The sequence below is a fragment of the Vombatus ursinus genome, unplaced genomic scaffold (assembly GCF_900497805.2).
Source record: "Vombatus ursinus unplaced genomic scaffold, bare-nosed wombat genome assembly UNPS02014773.1, whole genome shotgun sequence".
NCBI lineage: Eukaryota > Metazoa > Chordata > Mammalia > Diprotodontia > Vombatidae > Vombatus > Vombatus ursinus.
The window spans coordinates 23,078,049-23,097,876 of record NW_020954551.1 but is presented as its reverse complement, the minus strand read 5'-3'; the positions used below and the strand labels follow the sequence as shown (position 1 = coordinate 23,097,876).

General features: G+C 35.6%; 1 protein-coding gene across 5 annotated transcripts in view; it reads right to left on the bottom strand.

Annotated features, from left to right (window-relative positions):
- The window catches only part of CHL1 (cell adhesion molecule L1 like), a 279,234-nt gene that overhangs the window by 25,699 nt on the left and 233,707 nt on the right, over positions 1–19,828 (bottom strand). For all 5 annotated transcript variants that reach the window (XM_027863960.1, XM_027863965.1, XM_027863963.1 and 2 more), the window contains 4 exons: positions 15,996–16,123; positions 12,647–12,748; positions 12,248–12,445; positions 10,339–10,409 (listed from right to left, as the gene is read on the bottom strand). In XM_027863960.1, coding sequence (XP_027719761.1) covers positions 10,339–10,409; positions 12,248–12,445; positions 12,647–12,748; positions 15,996–16,123 — 499 coding nt within the window. The remainder of the gene's footprint in view (positions 1–10,338; positions 10,410–12,247; positions 12,446–12,646; positions 12,749–15,995; positions 16,124–19,828) is intronic.

Sequence of the window (19,828 nt, the reverse complement as noted above, 5' to 3'; positions counted from 1 at the left end):
TTGCAATAGCCTTCTCATTGACCTCTTTGCTTTAAGTCTCTTTCCACTCCAATTCATCCTATATACAACTCCCAGGGATTTTCCTCAACTATAGATCTAACTATATTACCTCCTGGTCCAATTTAATAAACTTCAGTGATTCCCTATTACTTCTATGTCCAAATACAAATTCTCCTCTTCATAATCTGGCCCCTTCCTATCTTATATCCTACTTACACATTACTATCCTCAATATAATCTATTGTTGGACCACACTGACAACTTGTGTTTTTGTTTTTGTTTTTTTCAAATATATGACTTGATCTCCAATCTGTGTGTCCTTGCACTGGTGGGCCCCAATGGCTGGAATGCACTGTCTCTTCATCTCAGGCTTTTAGTATCCATGAATTTCTTCTAGACTCACCTCAAGTATTACTTTTGACAGGAGAGCTTTCCTAGTTCCTCTGACTGCTAGTTATTTTTAGAAGGGAAAGAAATATGTAATAATTATAATTTTGTGTCCTCATTAGAGTGCAATTTCCCTGAGGGTGGAGTTCCCTTTTTTTTTCTTTGTTTTCTTAATGCTTAGCAAAATGCTAGATGCATAGTAAGTCAGCTAAATAGTTTCTGTTGACTGATTGACTCAAACAGTTCCTGAAGACTAGTTAATTTAAAGCCATTTGCTTTGTAAGTTTGAACTTCAAAAACCTCATCCTCCAGAGACTCTCCTCTATTCTTTAATATACTTTGCCTGACAATTTGGGTGAGCTACCATCAAGTAGTTTGCAGTACTTGGCTTATGACATCATGTTGTCTTCTAACAGATTAACCTACCACAGATAGGGTTAACTCCACCAAAGATGATAAAAAATATACCTCTCCATTTAAATACGATTTTCTATAAAATTAGAGTTCTTAACTGAAACAAAAAAATGCTCAATACTAATAAAACTATATTTCCTATATGGGAAATATAATGAACAAATAGACTGAGAGGTAAAGAAATATGAACACCAAAACACAATTTAAGTACTTCTCAGACTAACTTTTACCACTCGTTAATTTTAAAACTCTCCCTTTCTTCCCTATAGCTTGAGACTTCTAATTCTTCCTTTAACTTATAGAGCTTCAGAACTAACACACAGTTCCCTGTGCTAGGAGTTAAAATCCCCTGAAGCCATTCTCATACATAAAAATGTAATTTCAGCCATTTTTATTTAGTTATTGAAATAATTCCCTAGGGGATTTTTAGCTGCTTTCGCTTCCAAAGTCCATCTACCTCATCCTTCTACATGGTTTAGTAGAAAGAAAAAAAATACATCCCAGTATCACTTTTTTGCAAGTTTTAAGTCAGAAGAATTTTTGTTAACCTATTTTCCCCTGCTGCCTATCTTTGAAGCCAGAAGTTGTGTAAATCTTAATTTGCATTATTATGATTTAACTTTCTACATTATGTGCCACAAATATGGTCACATCCTTAGTAATGATTCAGGCAGGTCTTCAGCTCACTGACTTCTCTCTCTCCCTCTCTCTCTCCCTCTCTCTCTGTCTCTCTCGTGTGTGTATGTTTAAAGAGAACAATTATTTTTTAATACAATATATTGTATTAGCAATTTTTTGCTAATTTTGCTAATAATTTATTGTGATAGCACATCTAGGGAGAACATGATTCAGCTTTAAAAATGAGATATAATATGATTTCCCAAGAGCAAGGTTAAATAGAAAACCAAAAATTCTCATTTAGTTTTCTGCTGATCATTTATATGCCTTCATATGATAGACAGCATCTCCCAAGGATTCCAAAGATAAATATGAAAGCAACAGATATGATAGCAGAGGTCGCTAGTATGTTCTTCTTCAATAAAATATAATGAAATACATGATTTTCTTTCCAGCTTATACAATTCAACTATACAGTTTCAAAATCAAGAATGGAGAGGAAAGTTCATGAATTGTATTTATAATAATGGTCTTGCAAAGCTGATGTCTAGATCTATATAATATTCTAGAATCTGTATGATTCTGCATTGTTTAGGAAAGTGAACTTCCCTGATTCCGTCAAGTATTTGTACTCCACCCTCCAAAAAATTACTTAGCATTTTTACTTATTTTTTTAATTGTAGCTGAGAGTAAATGTGCCCAGAGATCCCTTGGGATGGCTAATATAGGCCAATTCAGTCTCTGCTTCAGTAAAATTGCATATTAACCTTTGAAGTTATCTAATCTAGAGGGTCAAAAAGGAAGCTCAGGGTCCATGTAGCCCAAATGTGGCCTTAGACAAATTAAAATGCAATTGGGTAATGCTTGATAAAATTAATAAATACCCAATACAACATAAATAATGTTAATTTGCAATTTTCTAAGTCAATATGTGACTGGCTGGCTTCCATTCATATTTGAGTCTAACACTACTGACCTAGGGCAACTCAACCCACTCATTTTACTGTTGAAGAAATTGAGGCCAAGAGAGGTCAGGTGACTTGTCCCAAGTCACATAGAGAATAAGTGTCAGACTCAGGCATTGCATCTGGCATTCTCTGAGTCCAAATCCAGCACTTTTCCATTCACCACAATCTCTCCCCAAGAGCAAATGAGGTCAAACGAGTTAATGTACATAAAGCATTTTGCAAAACTTTAAGAATATGAAATGTGAGAAGTCATTATTATTAACATTTAATTTACTTCTTATGGAATGTAAGGTCCTTAAAAGCTGGGGCTGTCACACACACAAACATACACATATGTATTATGTATGTATGTATGCATATATATGTGTTTATATTGTCCTTGTATACATTGCTTGCCACATAGCAAGACTTAATACACTTGAATTGAATTGAACTAACCTGAACTGAGTTGAACTAAACAGCGGAAGTGCTGCCTGGAGTCAGAGGTTCTCAGTTCGAATCTCACCTTTGACCCATCGCCTGTGAGACCTCAGGCAAATGACAACCTCAGTTTCCTCTTCTGTAAAATGAAGAGGTTGGACAAGAGAGCCTCTGTGACTCCTTTGGGCTTTAGACCTATGATCCTATTGTAATGGGAGTTGGCTGCCTCAAACTGTCATTATTTTATGATCCTATTAATTAAGCAACTAAAATGTTTTAAGGACATTAACTATGTTTCAGTAGGAATCACAACTATGACCTCAATTAAATGCATTTTAAAGAAATAACTTCAAGCCTATGGTTATAACTGAGTGAAAAATTTTGCTCATTGATAAAACAGAACTGACATTTGCCCCTGGCAATGTCTCTATTTGTATTCAGTGGAAATTTTTGCCTCAGGAAATCTCTGAGTATAAGAATGACATAAATTCAGCAGGGATTCAGGAATGCCCAGATATGTGCAGAAAGTCAAAAAAATTTATACAAACTGAAGCCCATTATTTTAAATATCTTTATCTTAGAACAGATAAATGAAATTGTGTCATTTGTCATTTTTCCTCTCATGATGGTGCTCATGTTCAGCAATATAATTTCTAGAATACAGATGTACATATCTGTATGTATGCATGTATATATGTGCACATATAAATTTCTAATATCTATATCTAAGTTTTATATCTATCAATATAACTAGATATAGATTTATAAACTTAATTGTAACATTATGGGCTAACTGAGCCCATTCTTTCTAGGGGATACAATTAGATTTCTTATTTGGCATTCAAAGGATTTCCAGTAGGGCTCTATAAACCACATTTCTACAGTAAGTTTCTAGCCCAAATATCCAAGTTGAGGGAAAAAAGGCCAGGAGAAAGGACAGACTCTGGCCAGATAACTCTCCCCCTGGCATAGGTATATAAAAGACCATGTAGGTGGCGACCATACACTTCCCACAATCCATTTGCAAATCAGACAAATTCTCATTAAATTCATAGTACAAATAGTGAAATTGAGGTCCTTAGGGCAAAGTTATTTGACCAATGTCATGCGCTAAATGAGTTGTAGAACTCAATATTTCTTGACATTCTGAGTCCTGTAGGCACTTTAAGCAAAATCACCAGAATTCTGAAAATAATTCAATGATAAAGTTCCAAAGGATTATGAATGTGTTCCTGATAAATCCCAATTATTTAGCAAGCAACAAGTCTAATGAAATTATATAATTGTCTGAGTTTTCATATGATATTTTTTTTGTTCATTTGTTTATGTATTGGAGCAATGGCTATGACTTTTGGGACCCTTGAAAATAAATGGTAAGTCATAATTCTATTGCATTTGAATCATTTAAATGATAACTGAGTAAAAAATAACTGTATTACAATTTAAAATTTTAAATAAATTTGATTTTTAGTTGAATCATGTTTAATGTTAGACATTTTTGGCTGAAAGGCTGAAGTCAAATGCCCTTCTTGTCTGTTAAATCTAAAATGAGGAAGATTATTATTTTATGTTAATATGCCTTCAATTTTTCCAATTGACTTATTCATTTAAAAAAATCCCATTAAACTCAACACAACTTTTACCATTAACTTTATAATTATTCATTTGACTTCACATTCTCTTGAATTTAGCTTCTTCTAGACTACAAATGGGAGATACACTATGGGTTCGTTAATTTTTAAGGCAGAAGATCTATAAAAACATCTCAGAGGCCCACTGGTTCAATCCTCTCACTTTGCAGATGAGAACATGGTGCTTCAGTTTGGTTAGGGACTTTTCTGATGTCACACAGGAGGTAACTATCAAAAGCAGATTGTGAATTCAAATCTTTTTACTCCAAAGCTGGCACCCTTTCCACTCTACCATGATCCTGTGGACCTCTATTTCTCAATTGACTGAAGACAGAATGTGCAGAGGACAGTGTAGTAAACAGAATCTCTCTTAATCAAACTAGTCAACAAGCATTTATTAAATATCACAAATGTGGCAAGGATCATGCCAGGTGATAGAGATATAATAGGAAAGCAAAATAGCACCTACCCTCAAGGACTTTGCATGATTATAAATTTAGAGGAAAAATAGTATTTAATTACAAATAGTTTTAAAATTGGGTGGATTTGGAAGTTGTTAGATGACCAGGCTCAAGGAATTGTCATTATTAGATCAAATCCAGCTTAGTGAGTGGTTTCCACTATGGTAGTACCTCGGGATCTATCCTTGGTACTGTGTTATTTAACATTTTTCATAGTGATGTTAATGAAGGTAAAGCCAGTATGTATCCAATTTTCACACAGGTTGAAACTGAAAAAGGAAGTGACCATGTTGGGTGACCCAAAATGCACATGACAGGCTACAACAAGACTAAGACTAAGACTTAAAGATGTAATGAAAAGTCTTACCTTTGGGTTCAAATAGTCAGCTACAAAAGTAAAGGACAGGCTACAAGCTTTCCAAACAATATCCAGGAATCTCATAATTATTATTACTATAACATTATTATTAATAATAGTCATTATAGTTAATAATAGCTCACACTTACATAGTCCTAATGCTTTATAAATGTTATCACATTTGTTCTTCATAATAACTCTGAGAGATAAATTCTATTATTATTCCCATTTCACAGTTGAGGAAACAGAGGGAAACAGAAGTCTTTTTTACTACAGGCCTGTTTATCTGCCACACCGTCTATCTGCCTGAATATTATTGTAAGAGTTATGATTATTAAAATAATGATAATAGCTAGTCTTTATATGCTATTTTAAGATTTGCACAATGCTGTATTTTTTTTTTCAAAATTTGATTCTCAGAGCTACACTATGAGCTAGATTCTATTATTATATCCATTTTACAGAGGGAAACTTAGAAAGGTTAAGTGGCTTGTCTGGAGTCACATAGCTAGTTAGTATCTAAGGCAGAACTTGAACGCAGGTTAAAAGCACTGGCTCCAAGCACTCTACCCACTGAGCCATCACATTCTTCAGGGAACAAAATTTCAATATGAATTTGATATGGTAACCAAAATAAGCTAATGTAGTCTTAAATCACTGAGTTATGAGAGACAGACTGAAAGATTGTGAGAGATCTTCTGTACTCTATCAAGGTTAGACTGCAGCTAATGTATTAATGAGATGACATTTCTAAATAGTCAGAATTAATTAAGCTCAACCAGAGAAGGAAGAGCAGGATGGTGAAAGCATAGGAGACCAAGATATATGGGCATCAGTTGAAGGAATTGGAAATGTTGAGCTTGGAAAAAAAAGAGTAAGAGGGTCTATGGCAAATATCTGAAGGATGGGCATAGGAAAGGATTTAGACTACTTCTGCCAGGACACTGAGGACAGAACTGGGAGGGGAAGAGATACTATTTGGCTTAATGTAAGGGACAAAAAATGCTGATAATTGAAGATGTTTAAAAGTGGAAAAGGTTGTTTCAATACATAAATGATTTCCAATCACTGCTCACGTCACCTAGGTGACCATTCACTGGGTGGTGATGATGTTTAGGTACGGATTTGGACTCAATGGCCTTGAGATCCTTCAACTTCTGAAAATCTGGCTAAGGGAGGAGACTAAACACTCCTTAATTCTCATTTCTTCTTGTTTGTATGACAACAGATCTTGCTGATCAAGCTCTGAGAATATGTTTCTACACAGTCCAAAAATGAGAATATTAACTACCCAACTTCCCTCCCAGAGGAGTGGTCAGGATTAATGAATTAATGTTGCTAAAGCATTTTTCTTTCACAACATGCCATCATATAATTACAAAGTATTATAATCAGACTAATTGGAATATCTACCCTTTGGAACTTTAACATTTGGTTGAGATTAGTGTTGGACTGAGATATTCTAGAAATAAAAGAAGGCTGAGGTTTCTAATATAAAATTTAAGCTGTTGTCAAGACAACAGCATCTACTATTCTACTCTCTGCATGAATATCTCATATTTTAAAATGCTTTTTTTAAATGTCCAAATTGGAGACATTTAATTGTATTACTTTTTAAGCCCTGATAAAATATGGCACATTGAAGCTAGAGAATAATGGAGATAAATGTGCTTATTAATTTTTTTATGTTATAAAATCCTCATTTAATTTTGAAATTATAAACTACCAGAACAATATTTGTTAAAGAGCAACACAATTAATACATATTTTTAAAATAACATTTGCATATATGCATATGTATATATAACCATATACATGTACACACATATGTATGTGCACACATACATACATGTGTGACTGAGTAGTCAAGTACATTACAGAACTCTATGATTGTAAACTTTCTTTAGAGCTAAGTCCAAATACTCTCTAGAACTCATTACTCCTTAAGTATGTCCAAAATGTAGAAAAGGCGAGTCCCCTCATGTTCATATAATATATTAATAAATGATAATGTAAAAGAGAACTTCATATCTAATGGACAGCTGGCTGGTCAATGGGACCTCAGTTCTCAGAAGATGTGCAGCTATGTGGAAGAAGCTGGATAGTCTGCTTCTAGAAAGGTCTTATGATGGAATGGAAGTCTCTACCCATTTTATAGATATTCTAACTATTTAATGTCTGTTTCTGAAGAAGAGGAACCATTCTATATGATCATGGGCTAGAACTGAAAATGTATTCAAAAGGCACTCACTCACTCACCCATTTTTTGAATATTTTTGTAACTAATCTTTTCTATGCAATTTAGGGAGAAGGCAAATTCTGCTCTAAACACTGGTGGAAAGAGATACCTGACACTGCTATTTTCCAGCTCAGTCCTCTATCATATGGCCTGTGAATGCAAGGCTCTGCAGTGATTTCTCTCTGTGTTACATCAACTCTGCCTTAATTAAAGAAATATATCTTGTAGATGGAATATTGTATGCTGAGACCCTACGAACTTTGAAAGGAACAGAGATTAAGTCACCAGAGCTACGGGACCTTACATCCGGGCCAGAGTTTGTGATCTATCAGCACAGCAAATTCCTAAGGACTGTATATCCAAAGTGCAATATTTGTGTGCTGACTTAGAAATGTACAATCAATCCTAAATATCTAATCTCTTTTCCTAGCAGGTTCACCCTTATTTGGAACATATTTCATTTTGTTTTCTTTAGTCTCTAATTGAACATATTCGTTCTGTTTTGGGGTGAGAGTGGAATTATAGTAGGAATCCACTTGGGAGAAATTTCAGGTTCTCTTTTTTATAGTACAGAGATCTAAAGGCAATTTGCCTGGACCTCAAAGAGAATCTCCATTGGTTTAGGGACCATAGTTTATGTGTACTCTGTATAGAAAAGCACATTGAGAACATTTTGTCCAGATCCCACTTAGAAAGGCCTTATGCACTGAGTCAATCATGGAGGAGTTTTCACCTAGAAAAGTGGGATTTTCACTTGCAGTTGAAGAAATGATTTCCAGTTGATGCTCAGGTGCTTAATCCCAGTGTAAAGTGCTAAATATATTGCCTGCACATGGTAGACACTTAATTAATGCTCGTTCACTTCCCTTCACTTTTTTTCTCTTTAGTATTGGGAGAGAGACTGTTTTCTTTCTGAGACAGGAAAATAGTTTTTCCTTACCTTTTTAATGTTATTCAGGATTAAACTCAGTCTGAGAGTGTGAGTAAGAGCTGAAAGTGGAGGGCCTTAGTGGAAGAGGGAAAAGACCAAGTACCTCAGATTCCCCATGACTTAGCTTTCAGATACCAAACAAAATCACCTGGTTATCTCACCAGAGGGTAAGGGGGGCGGGGTATGACTGCCAGTTCACCTGTGGTCCTGTTATTAATTGATCAATATATCTTATGAGAATTTCCACATTTGGGAAACCGACCAATTTTCCTTCTGAAATAAGCAGGTTGGTGGTTTTATACTTTTTTTTCTTTATTGTCTTTGGGCAATGGCCTTGAGGAAGGCCTAGCGAATTACTAAGTAAGCAGTGATCTTTAATAAAAATTGTAAAATATTATTTCTTTAAGATCTATATAATTTCAAATTTAAGGATAATTATGATTTTTTATTTATAAATATCTGATTACATTTTGTCTTGTGATGGTGATTGAGTTGAGATGTTTGCTATATGGCCATGAGAAAATAAATGATGGGAAAATGCTTATGCCTCTATTCTATATTGGATGTGTGTGTATATATCTATATATATATGTGTGTATATAAATATACATATATAACACGCCTCTATTCTATATTGGATATATATATGTGTGTATATATATATATATATACACATACATATACATATAGCATGCCATAGTTCACAACCTGCTATCCTCACTTCTTCGCTCTCCATCACTCCTCATACCTAGTCTATTGTCAAGTCTTTTTTTCCATCACAATGGTATTTCTTATCTGTCCTATACTCTCTAATAACACATTTATCACTTCAGTTCAAGACCTCATCACTTTGTCTGCATTATTTCAATAGTTAATTAATTAGTCTACCTTCCTCTAGTTTCTCCCCTAGCAGATAGCTTCAAAAGTGTTGTCTGACACTTAGTTTTTCACAGTTTGGCTCGGATATATCTTTCTCTACTTATGTTATTCCTCTTTATGTGTTCTTAATCCTGGCAAAACTATGCTATGTTTGTTTCTCCAAATAGGATAATTCATCTCCCAACGTGATTTTTTTGTACAGGTTCCCTCCCAAGCCTAGCATTCTCTTCCTTCTCATATTCACCTTATAGAATCCTTAGCTTCCTTCAAACCAGTTTAGGAGTCATATCCTACCAGATTTCCTTAATTTTCAATCAAACTACTTTGTGTTTACGCTGCATTATACATACATACATATATATATATATATATATTTTTTTTTTTTTTCGTCTTCTCTGTACGTTGTGTTTTCCCCCAGTCAAATATAAGATGCTTGATGTCAAGTACTATTTGTATACTCCAGAACTAAGCATAGTTTCTGGCACTTAGGCAATCGATCAGTCATCCAACACATGTTTCTTAAGTCCTGCTTTGTGCCAAAAACCATGGGTACAAGGATAAAAAATTAGGCAATCCCTGACTTCAAGCTACTGAATCTGATACTAGGAAAGACAACACGTATTCATTTAAAGATGTTTACAAAATGAATACAGAATATTTTTTTGTTGTTGTTGAGTCATTCCAACTCTTTGTAATCCCATTTGGGGTTTTCTTAGCCAGGTTAATGGAGTGGTTTGCCATTTCCTACTCTACCTAAATTGCAGATGAGGAAACTGAGGCAAACAGGGTTAGGTAACTTGCACAAAGTTCACACAGCTAGTATTTGATGCTAGATTTGAATCCAGGAAGATGAGTTGTCCTGACTTTAAGCCTGGTGCTCTATCCACTGTGTCACCTAGCTGCCCCAAGAAGAATAGAAAGGAGTACTCAATCACTCCACTAGAATCATCAACATGCTATTTGGTTTCCAGTGTCTAAAAAGAGACTTACAGAAATAAAAATTAATAAACCAAAAAGAAATAATCACATTACCTCCCACTTGATAAACATTTCCTTGGGTTGAGATGCTTCAACTCTTATGTTTTCTGGATTCTTATCTGGAGCTAGAAAATCACATACACTGAAATTATCTTTTCATTCATCATCTGATAGCCTGTGTAAGAATCATCAGTACCCCCTTCAAATTTATCAAGATTTATTAAAAAAAAGGGAACTTTTATAAATATGGAAACTGGTTTTATTATTTCTAATCATTTTACATTGTTTTTAACATAATTTCACCTATGATTTTTCATGTTCCTCTATTATATTAGGCTAAATGTTTCCAAAATATTCCCTATCAGATTGCTTGAAAAATTAACAAAATAAGCCAAAACTCCAACAACTTGGTACAACAAATTGGCACGATTACAATTACATACATATATGCATATATATGTGTATATATATATACATGAAAAATAAATAACTATTTTTCAATATAATTGGTTCCCTTTTTAATGCTATGCATTTTATTTTCTGCATTTTATAACATTATTTTGAGAAGTTATTAGCTTTCAACAGATTGCCAAAGGGGTCTATCACACACACACACACACACACACACACACACACACACACACACAGATTAAAAATTCTTGCTCTAAAGTGGGACTCTATGTTATTAATTCAAATAATGACAAGGTGATTATTTTTTATAACAATTGTCTCAGTATAATAAATCATCTTGGGGGAAACTACAAAACAGAAGGAAATAAGTAGGCAATTCAAATGGAAAACCAAGCAAACTATACAGAATGACTCCTTTCAAAAGATAGCCTTTTTATGTAAAAATGGAAAATGTGCTAGCAGTACAGATATGTAACAAATTTAGTGTAAAATAAATTACACAGATGATTGACCCTTATTTCTGTTACAGTTCTTTTACAAGCAAACAGATTCCTGCATTGGTGTTAGGCCAGGAGCAAAGTATGAGATCATACTAGAGAAGAACGCATTAAGAATAAATGCTCAAAGGAGGGGTCTTAATCTTAAAACTTCCATATTTGGAGTTCAAAAAAGACTAAATGTCCTGAGGGGTTGACCAGGGATTATGGGAGTACACAAAATGCCCGTCAAACACACCCAAACTAATTATGGAGGGAAAATTCAAAGAAACTGAAGGATTTATTTTAGGAAACTCACTTTTTAGGGAAAAAAACTTTGGAAAAACATATATCAACTTCAATTTTAAATTTAATTTTGTATATAAGTAAATCATATGCATGGTTATATACACCTCTTTCTATTCTCCTAGGAAATACGTATTTTTTAAAATTTCCTACACATTGATAAAATGTCATCGTGTCACCTAATGATAGTTGTATATTCTAGCATGTGAATTGTTCTGAACATTCTCAACTCGCAAGAATTTCCAAGGAATTTAAGTGAATAATATAGTCACATAGACCTGCCTTTGGCAGAGGGAAGAAGAGGAAAACATGAATAGAGGTGGCTAAACTGGTTAAATCCTAACCCCTATGTCCATTCTTATCTCATTTAATCTAGACTGGTGCCTACAAAGATGACATGGTCTACTTCTCCTGGCTTGGCACACTTATGAAGGTTTTCAATCTCCTTTGTCCTCCTGAATATAACAGAATGACAACCTTAACCACCAACAGTCACTTAGAATCAGCTTAGAACAATAGGTATCACTAATTTTCTAGGAATAATAGGTGCTGCTACATCTCTCAGTATAGAAAAAAAAATATTGAAACCTAAGTGGCTGTTTAGAAGATAAGTATGTCTCCTTATATCCTTGTTGCCATGTGCTAGCAGGTGTTTCTATACTACTGGTAAGGCCCAACATTATAACTAATCTGTTTCTTGAAATTTGCAGGGGATGGTGAATATTCAGAGAGTTTCTAATGAGCTCCAATGAGTGAAATTATCTATTTACCTGCAGGTGGAGTTTCATGATAGTCAGAAGGGTCACTTGGTAGACTCCTTCCCACAGCATTTACACCTATTACCCGGAACTGGTATTTTACATATGGTGCCAATGATAACAGGGCTGTTGTTTCATTTCCTTGGATTTTAGTTAATTCTGCCCACTTTCCTGGCTCATCTTTATTGCCTTCAAACTCTATAATGAATTCTAGGAGAAAAGGCGTGGTTATAGAATTAGACATACTTATGCACAATTAAATATACTATTTCCTATATGATAAGTAAATTAGAATGAAAATATTCCATCCATTTTGTCACATAATATTGCAATGAGGAACTTTTCATCTTTTTTTTTTATTTTGCACTGTGAGATATAAAGAGAAATTGGGATTATTGGAGTATTTTCTACCAGTTATGGCACTGTTGTGGCTATCTCCAGCTTCCCAAGTCAACCGCACACTCCTGTTCTGCTTTTCAGAGAGATAGAGATTTTCTGGTGGATCAGGAACATCTGGATAAAAATTTAAAGAAAAGAAAATATATTACCCCAAAGTAATAGGGGTGTGTGTGTGTGTGTGTGTGTGTGTGTGTGTGTGTGTTCTTGTGGTACAAGAAATAAGGACTCAGATTTTCAAAAAATTTAAAAAAGATGACAAATTATAGAAACATGGCCTTTTCTTTTTATGAGTGGGTTGATAGGTTTCAATTATAATTAAAAAATATGCTACCCTGTTATGTATGTTGAGAGAGACAGAGACAGAGACATAGAGAAAGAGAAAACAAACTGTCCCTGTCCTTGAGGAACTTATATTTTATTAGGAGAGACAACCTGTACATAGTTAAGTCTAGTTTAGGGTAGGCACTGTACCTGTGATTTCCTTTGGTGTAGGGAGTTCCTGGATGAGTAAAATCAATCAATCAATAAACAATCAATAAACATTTATTAAGAGCCCACTATAGGGGCAGCTAGGTGGCACAGTGGATAGAGTGCCAGTCTTGGAGTCAGGAGGACCTGAGTTCAAATCTGGCCTCAGACACTTGACACTTACTAGCTGTATGACTCTGGGCAAGTCATTTAACCCCAACTGCCTCACAAAAAAAAGAGCCTATTGTATATCAAGTACTTTGTTAAGCCAAACTTCCTCTACCAATGTATTGATAGCAATTTACAGACTTAAAGAGTTTCCTAGAGCACCTTGAGGTTGTGACTTGCTCAGGGTCACACACTGGTCATCGTGGCTCTGAGGTCACATTGCCTGAATGTCCTAAAACCCTTTACTACCTCAATATGTTAATGCCATGCTATTTCATTGTTATGAACCCTCCCTTCATTGAAATAGATGACTGCTCCTCTTTGATTTATTAGAAGCGCTTCAAGAAATGTTCGTTGTTTTTTTTTTCCTGAAAAGTCCATTTTCCTGCAGCCACTCTAGTAATTAGCCTATCTGAATTTAATAGGTAAAGGTGATATTGTTTGTCAAGCACTATGTATCAATTTATATGCAAATGTATGCACATACATATATGTGTTACCTCATTCAATCCTCACATAAAACTTAGAAGGTAAGTGCCCTTGTTTTCCCCAGTTTACAAATGAGGAAATTGAGTTTGAGATCAGTAAAGTGACTTGCCTAGGATCACACAGCTAGTAAATATATGAAGCAGACTTTAAGAAAGGTCTTTCTGTCTCGAAGTCTCAAGCCACTTAATTGCCAATATATCCTTCACACATATATCAGAAAGAAAAAATTCTCCAGTAAGTCCTTTGAAATATCTGATGCAAATTACTTTTGGAAGTTAAGAAAATAAGTACATAAATGTAAATAAAACATACATACACATATTCATGTATATATATGTGTGTATATATGCACACATGCATGCACACACACATACACATATGACAGCTTCTCAAAATGTGACCAATAATGAGAGCTAAACCTTCTGCTGTCTTAGAGACAAAAAGGAAATTATCCCTTCTTCACATTTTAGTATTCTTTTTTTTTTTAAGGCAATTGGGGTTAAATGACTTGCCCAGGGTCACACAGCCAGTAAGTGTCAAGTGTTTGGTCTGAGGCCTGATTTGAACTCAGGTCCTCCTGACTTCAGGGTCGGTGTTCTATCCACTGCGCCACCTAGCTGCCCCACATTTTAGTATTCTTCAAAAATGTTCAGTTTAGATTCACAGGATGATCAATTTAGAACTTGATATGACTATTGTGGTTATTTCATTTAATCCCTCATTGTAGAGGAGGGCAAATTCAACTCAGAAAAGTGTCCTGGGTCACATAGGCTATAAGTAACTGTGCTAATATTCAGGGATTTGTCCTCTGAATCCAAATTGGCTTTCCACTGCCCCACACTGCCTCCAATTCTGCAAACACTGTGTGTGCATGGGCCCATGTAGTCTGAGGAGGCGCCCACCAGAGCATGGTACACATCTAAGATTAAAATCTATTTGCTCTTATGTAAAGAGAATAGAATGAAACTAAGATGGATGGACTTGCAGAAAAGTGTTGTAAGGAGAGCTGCCTCAGAATACATCATGCAATCTGCCATGAACTGTCATATTTTTATGGTAAAAAAAAGATTAAGCATATTTTGCTAATTTTTGAAATTTTCTTAGAAAAATATCAATTAATCAATGTAGCCCATGTCATGGACAGCCTTATGAAGAACTGTGGTATATGTTTATAATTTTATTGTATAGCTATTAAAAATGAAGATAACATAGTTCAAATACGTATATGTGTGTGTGTTATAGATGACTATGTTATACAGAACTTTTATAGATACTTAGAAATAATATCTCCATATCCTGACACTGATAATTTAGTTTTTTTAATGAAAAAAGTAAATAAGAAAAGAAATCAGTTGATTAATGTAAATGAGTAGCAGCTGTGATTTTATGGATTTCTTTCTTTGTAAACTCGGAAGGAATTACATGGAGAAAAAGAAATCACATATATCTTGTTTATATCTGGGGAGGATGTATGTGAGTAAATGTGAGGAGGATATTATATAGGAATTTATAGGACAAAGAATTTAGTACTACAATAGACCTTAGATACGGAAACTGAGGCCCAGGGAGGTTAAATAAACAAGGTGACAAAGACAGTAACTAATAGAGCCAAGATTTTAACTAACCCACTCTGGTTCATAACTTGGAAACCTAATAAAGGGTTCCAACTCCCTTTGTCCTCCTGTGAACGAGTGTCAATCTTAACTACTAAAGGCCTGTGCTGGATCTGGAGCCATAAAGCTATATACCACATGACCTGGATGGGCCCTCAGTATGCTCCTCTGTAGAAATGAGGAAGCTGGTCTACGTGGTGTTTGGTGTTCTCTTCCAATTATATGATTATGATCTTTTGATCTTTGTGAAAGGTTACTGGCTATATGACCTCAGGAGAGACACATAACTTGTCTAGGTCTCATTTGGAAAAATGAAAGGGTTAGGATAGATGGTCCTTAAAGCCCTTTCCAGCACCCAATCTATATTCCTAAGATCCTCTGACCACAAGTCCACTGTTCCTTGCTGCTTCCAATAAGCACAAAATTGAACAAAAGAGTATAAGAAAGCTTAATCACCTGCTAACTTCATAAAATGGAAGGAAAAAAAGACTGGAAATAGAACTTAAAAAGTACAGAAAACTAGCATTTTAGATCTAATTGTTAAGAAAATAATTTAATCAGGAGGGTAGAGGTCATTAACAATATATTACCTCTTAATGGTGAACAAACAATTAAAGACTTACCAAGGATGGTTACTTGAGTTGCAGCCATAGCTCTGTCGAGTGCAGTATGAGCAAGGCAAGAATACAATCCTTCATCCTCCAAAGTGACATTTGAGATAGTCAGCTTGTCTCCATCAATAATTAACCGGCTTTAAAAAAAAATAGAGCAATTAACAAAAAAAAAAAGGAAAACAAATATCCAGAAACAAATGCTAATTTTTTTGAATATGATTTCATGGAAACTCTTCAGTGGGGTAAACAGTTTCTCCTTTAGGAGAGAGAATAATGCAAAAAAAAGATGGAGAAATAAAGCACAAATTCAGGCAATAGTAGGTAATCCAGTTTTGTTAAAGCATAGTCTGTGCAGGAGGATACCTTAAGATATGGCTAGCAAGGTAGGTTTAAACCCTATTGAAGATGACTTTGAATGTCGATCCTGCATTTTATTCAAGTAGCAATGGGAAACAGGCTTTGGAGGAGAGTATGTATGTGATTATTTTGGGAGCCATGTGAAGAAAACAAGATTGAAAAAGGGAAGGGGCAACTAAGTGGCATAGTGGATAGAGCATCAGCCCTGGATTCAGGAGGTACCTGAGTTCAAATCTGTCCTCAGACATATAACACTTATTGGCTGTGTGACCCTGGGCAAGTCACTTAACCCCATTGCCTAGCCAAAAAAAAAAAAAAAAAAGATTGAAAAAGGGACAGATGTGAGAGTGGAAGACCAATTTGCCGCTATTGCAATGATTCAGACAAGGAGCCATGGGAACTAGAGTTGGGGTATTTGTTGTGCAAGGGGAAAGTATGAGGCAGATGGAATACATACATTAGGGAAAGTTTTAATAGGACTTGGCAATCCCAAGGACATGTGGGAGGGAAAAAGGAATAGTTAAGGATGAAGCCAAGTATTTAAGGTTGAATGACTGGGAAAGTGCTTATATAATTACCAATAGGGAAATTAAGAAGAGAGATATGTTTGAGAGGAATGATAGCTGTAATGAGTTTGTTTGTACATACTGAATTTGAGGGACCAATAGAACACCTGGTTGAAGATCTCTCATAAGCAGTTGAAAATAAGAACTTTATAATAACGAAAAAGTTCAGGATTAGAAATAAGGATATCATTCTTGTTGTTGTTGTTACTGTTGATCCTTAATTTTTGAAGATGACCCATGACATCACAGAGTGATATCTCGACTTGAGCATGAATTGGATTTAAGTGAGGCAGAGTTGCACAAGGTCATCAGCTTCACTCTCTCTTCCAGAGTCATGGAATTCCAATGTCAAGACAAAAGTCAGGATGATCGGCGATGGCCCAGGATGCAGTGCATGACCTTGGTGTCTTCCATGTCTGACCAATCTCTAAGTGCTCCCCAGTGCTTGTATCAGCTGCCTTCATGGCCTTTGGAACAAATTGTTCTCATCCACATATTCTGCTGGAAGAAGTCTTCACATGCTTGGAAAAGACATTCCCCTAACTCACTGATGGATTTGAGGCCTATTGGTTATCCTCAGCCTGGTTTAGACCATCTGCCAAGACTGTTTTACTGAAGTGTGCCCGCTATACATGCTGCAGTTTCTTGGAGCCACAGGTGACAGTGATTAGGACATGAGTCTTAGTTGCACAGAGGCAGCATAGCCATTGAAATAGAGAGAATTGGAGGAGGTTGAGAAGACAGAGAAGACAGAAAAAAATAGAGAATCTTGGATGAGGATCACACTCAGGGAGCAAAATGAAAACAAGAAACCAGGGAAAGTGAATGACCGATAGCCAAAGGTAGGAAAGCTAAAGCAAACTAGTATCACAGAAAAAGGAAGGGAAGAACGAAAAGAATCAAGAAGGAGGCAGGAGTCAAGAGGAATTAATATTGTAGCAACTTTAAGAAGGGCTTTGAAAAGGCTAGTGGATTTGACAATGAGTTGTCCATTATAAACCTTGGAGAGATTAGTTTTAGTAGTGATGGTAGGTGAAAACAGAGGTTAGAGGCCTGAGGAATGAAAGGATGGTAAAGAAGCAGAGCTAGTAAAAGCCTATTCTTTTTCTATCAACTTGTCATTAAAGGAAAGAAATGAGAAATGACAATAACTTGAGTGATGTTATTGTTTTAATCTTAAATATTTTAACACTCTGGAGGAAAAGCGGGCAAGGAAGGGAAAGACGGAGAATATGGAGATGAGAAAGAGATGATCAATTAATGGGACAATACCTTATGTCAGACAAGAAGAGTTTGGCTCATGGGCACAATTAGAGAGGGTATAGCCTGCAAAGAGAGCCACCTCATTTTCTGAAACTCAAGGAAACAAAGATGACCCAGTAAAATTTTTGAGATGGGGTGGGTGGAGAATCACAATACGAGCTCATACATGGATAGTGATTGGACTAGATCTGTAATTTAATGAGTATAAGTAACTCACATATGAAATAACTGCATCTGTCAATTCAGGTCATCTTCTCTACAGCTTATGATCACAGAGATCTCCTCAGACTATCAGGAATGTAAGTGATATGCCCAGTTTCACATAGTCAGTGTATGCCAGTGATAAGACTAGAACTCAGGTCTTCATGGCTCCATGTCCAGTTCTATCCACTACTCCAAGTCTCTTCTCTAGTTTACATTTATATAGCACTTTAAGGTTTGCAAAGTGTTTATCATGGTTCATTTGATCCATGTAACAACTCAGTGAGTTATCTCTGTTTTGAAAATGATGAAGCTGGGGGCAGCTAGGTGGCACAGTGGATAGAGCGCTGGCCCTAGAGTCAGGAGGACCTGAGTTCAAATCCAACCTCAGATACTTGACACTTACTAGCTATGTGACCCTGGGCAAGTCACTTAACCCCGTTGTCTAGCAAAAAACAAAAAAACAAACAAACAAACAAAAGAAAACAAAAAGATCCCAAGTTCAGCAACATTATGTAAAATAAATATAACATTAAAAAAGGGGGGGGGCAGCTAGGTGGTGCAGTGGATAGAGCTCCAGCCTTGGAGTCAGGAGGACCTGAGTTCAAATCCAGCCTCAGACACACAACACTTACTAGTTGTGTGACCTGGGCAAGTCACTTAACCCCATTGCCCAACCAAAAAAAAAGAAAGAAAGAAAGAAAGAAAATGAGGAAACTGAGGCTATGAGAGGTTGAATAACTTGCCCAGGGTATTAGCTAGTATCTAAGGCAAGACTCAAACTCAGGTCATCCTGATGCCAACTTCAGTGCTCTATCTACTCTTCCCTCTAGCTTTCTCAATAAAACTTAGAAACGGTTAAGGTATGGAGTAGTGGGAGGCCATGGGAAGCATCAGCTATCTCTGAGGTCATGAACTTAGCTGACTGCCAGAAAGGTGATGCCCTACAAATAAATGAGAAAGTTTGGAGGAGGAGCAGACTTGTAAGAGGAAAAATGATGGGCTTCATTTTGGGCATGTTGCATTCGAGGCTGATTTTAATTCTTTACACAATCATGCTGCTTCCAACTAAGACTCTTAATATATTCCTAAAACATATGTGATTCCTTTATTTTTTTATACCCCAAATCAGAATGTTTGGTATATTATAATGTGGCTTCGAAACTCATAATACTGTGAGAAAAAAAAGTACAATTTCTTCAGCAAAATGTTGGCAGGTTCTATAATCCCTTTCTAATTAAAATATGCAAAAGCATCAAAGAAATGTTATGTACTACGCCATAAATAAATGTCACCTTAAAAGTATATCATGTTATTCTTTCTTAGGAGTCTTTCATTTAGGAATAATGGACCGCAGTGCATATATCCTGTTACTTATGTATTGATAGGTATATAGGAGCATTTTCTTTGTGTGTGTGTGTGTGTGTGTGTGTGTGTGTGTGTGTGTGTGTGTGT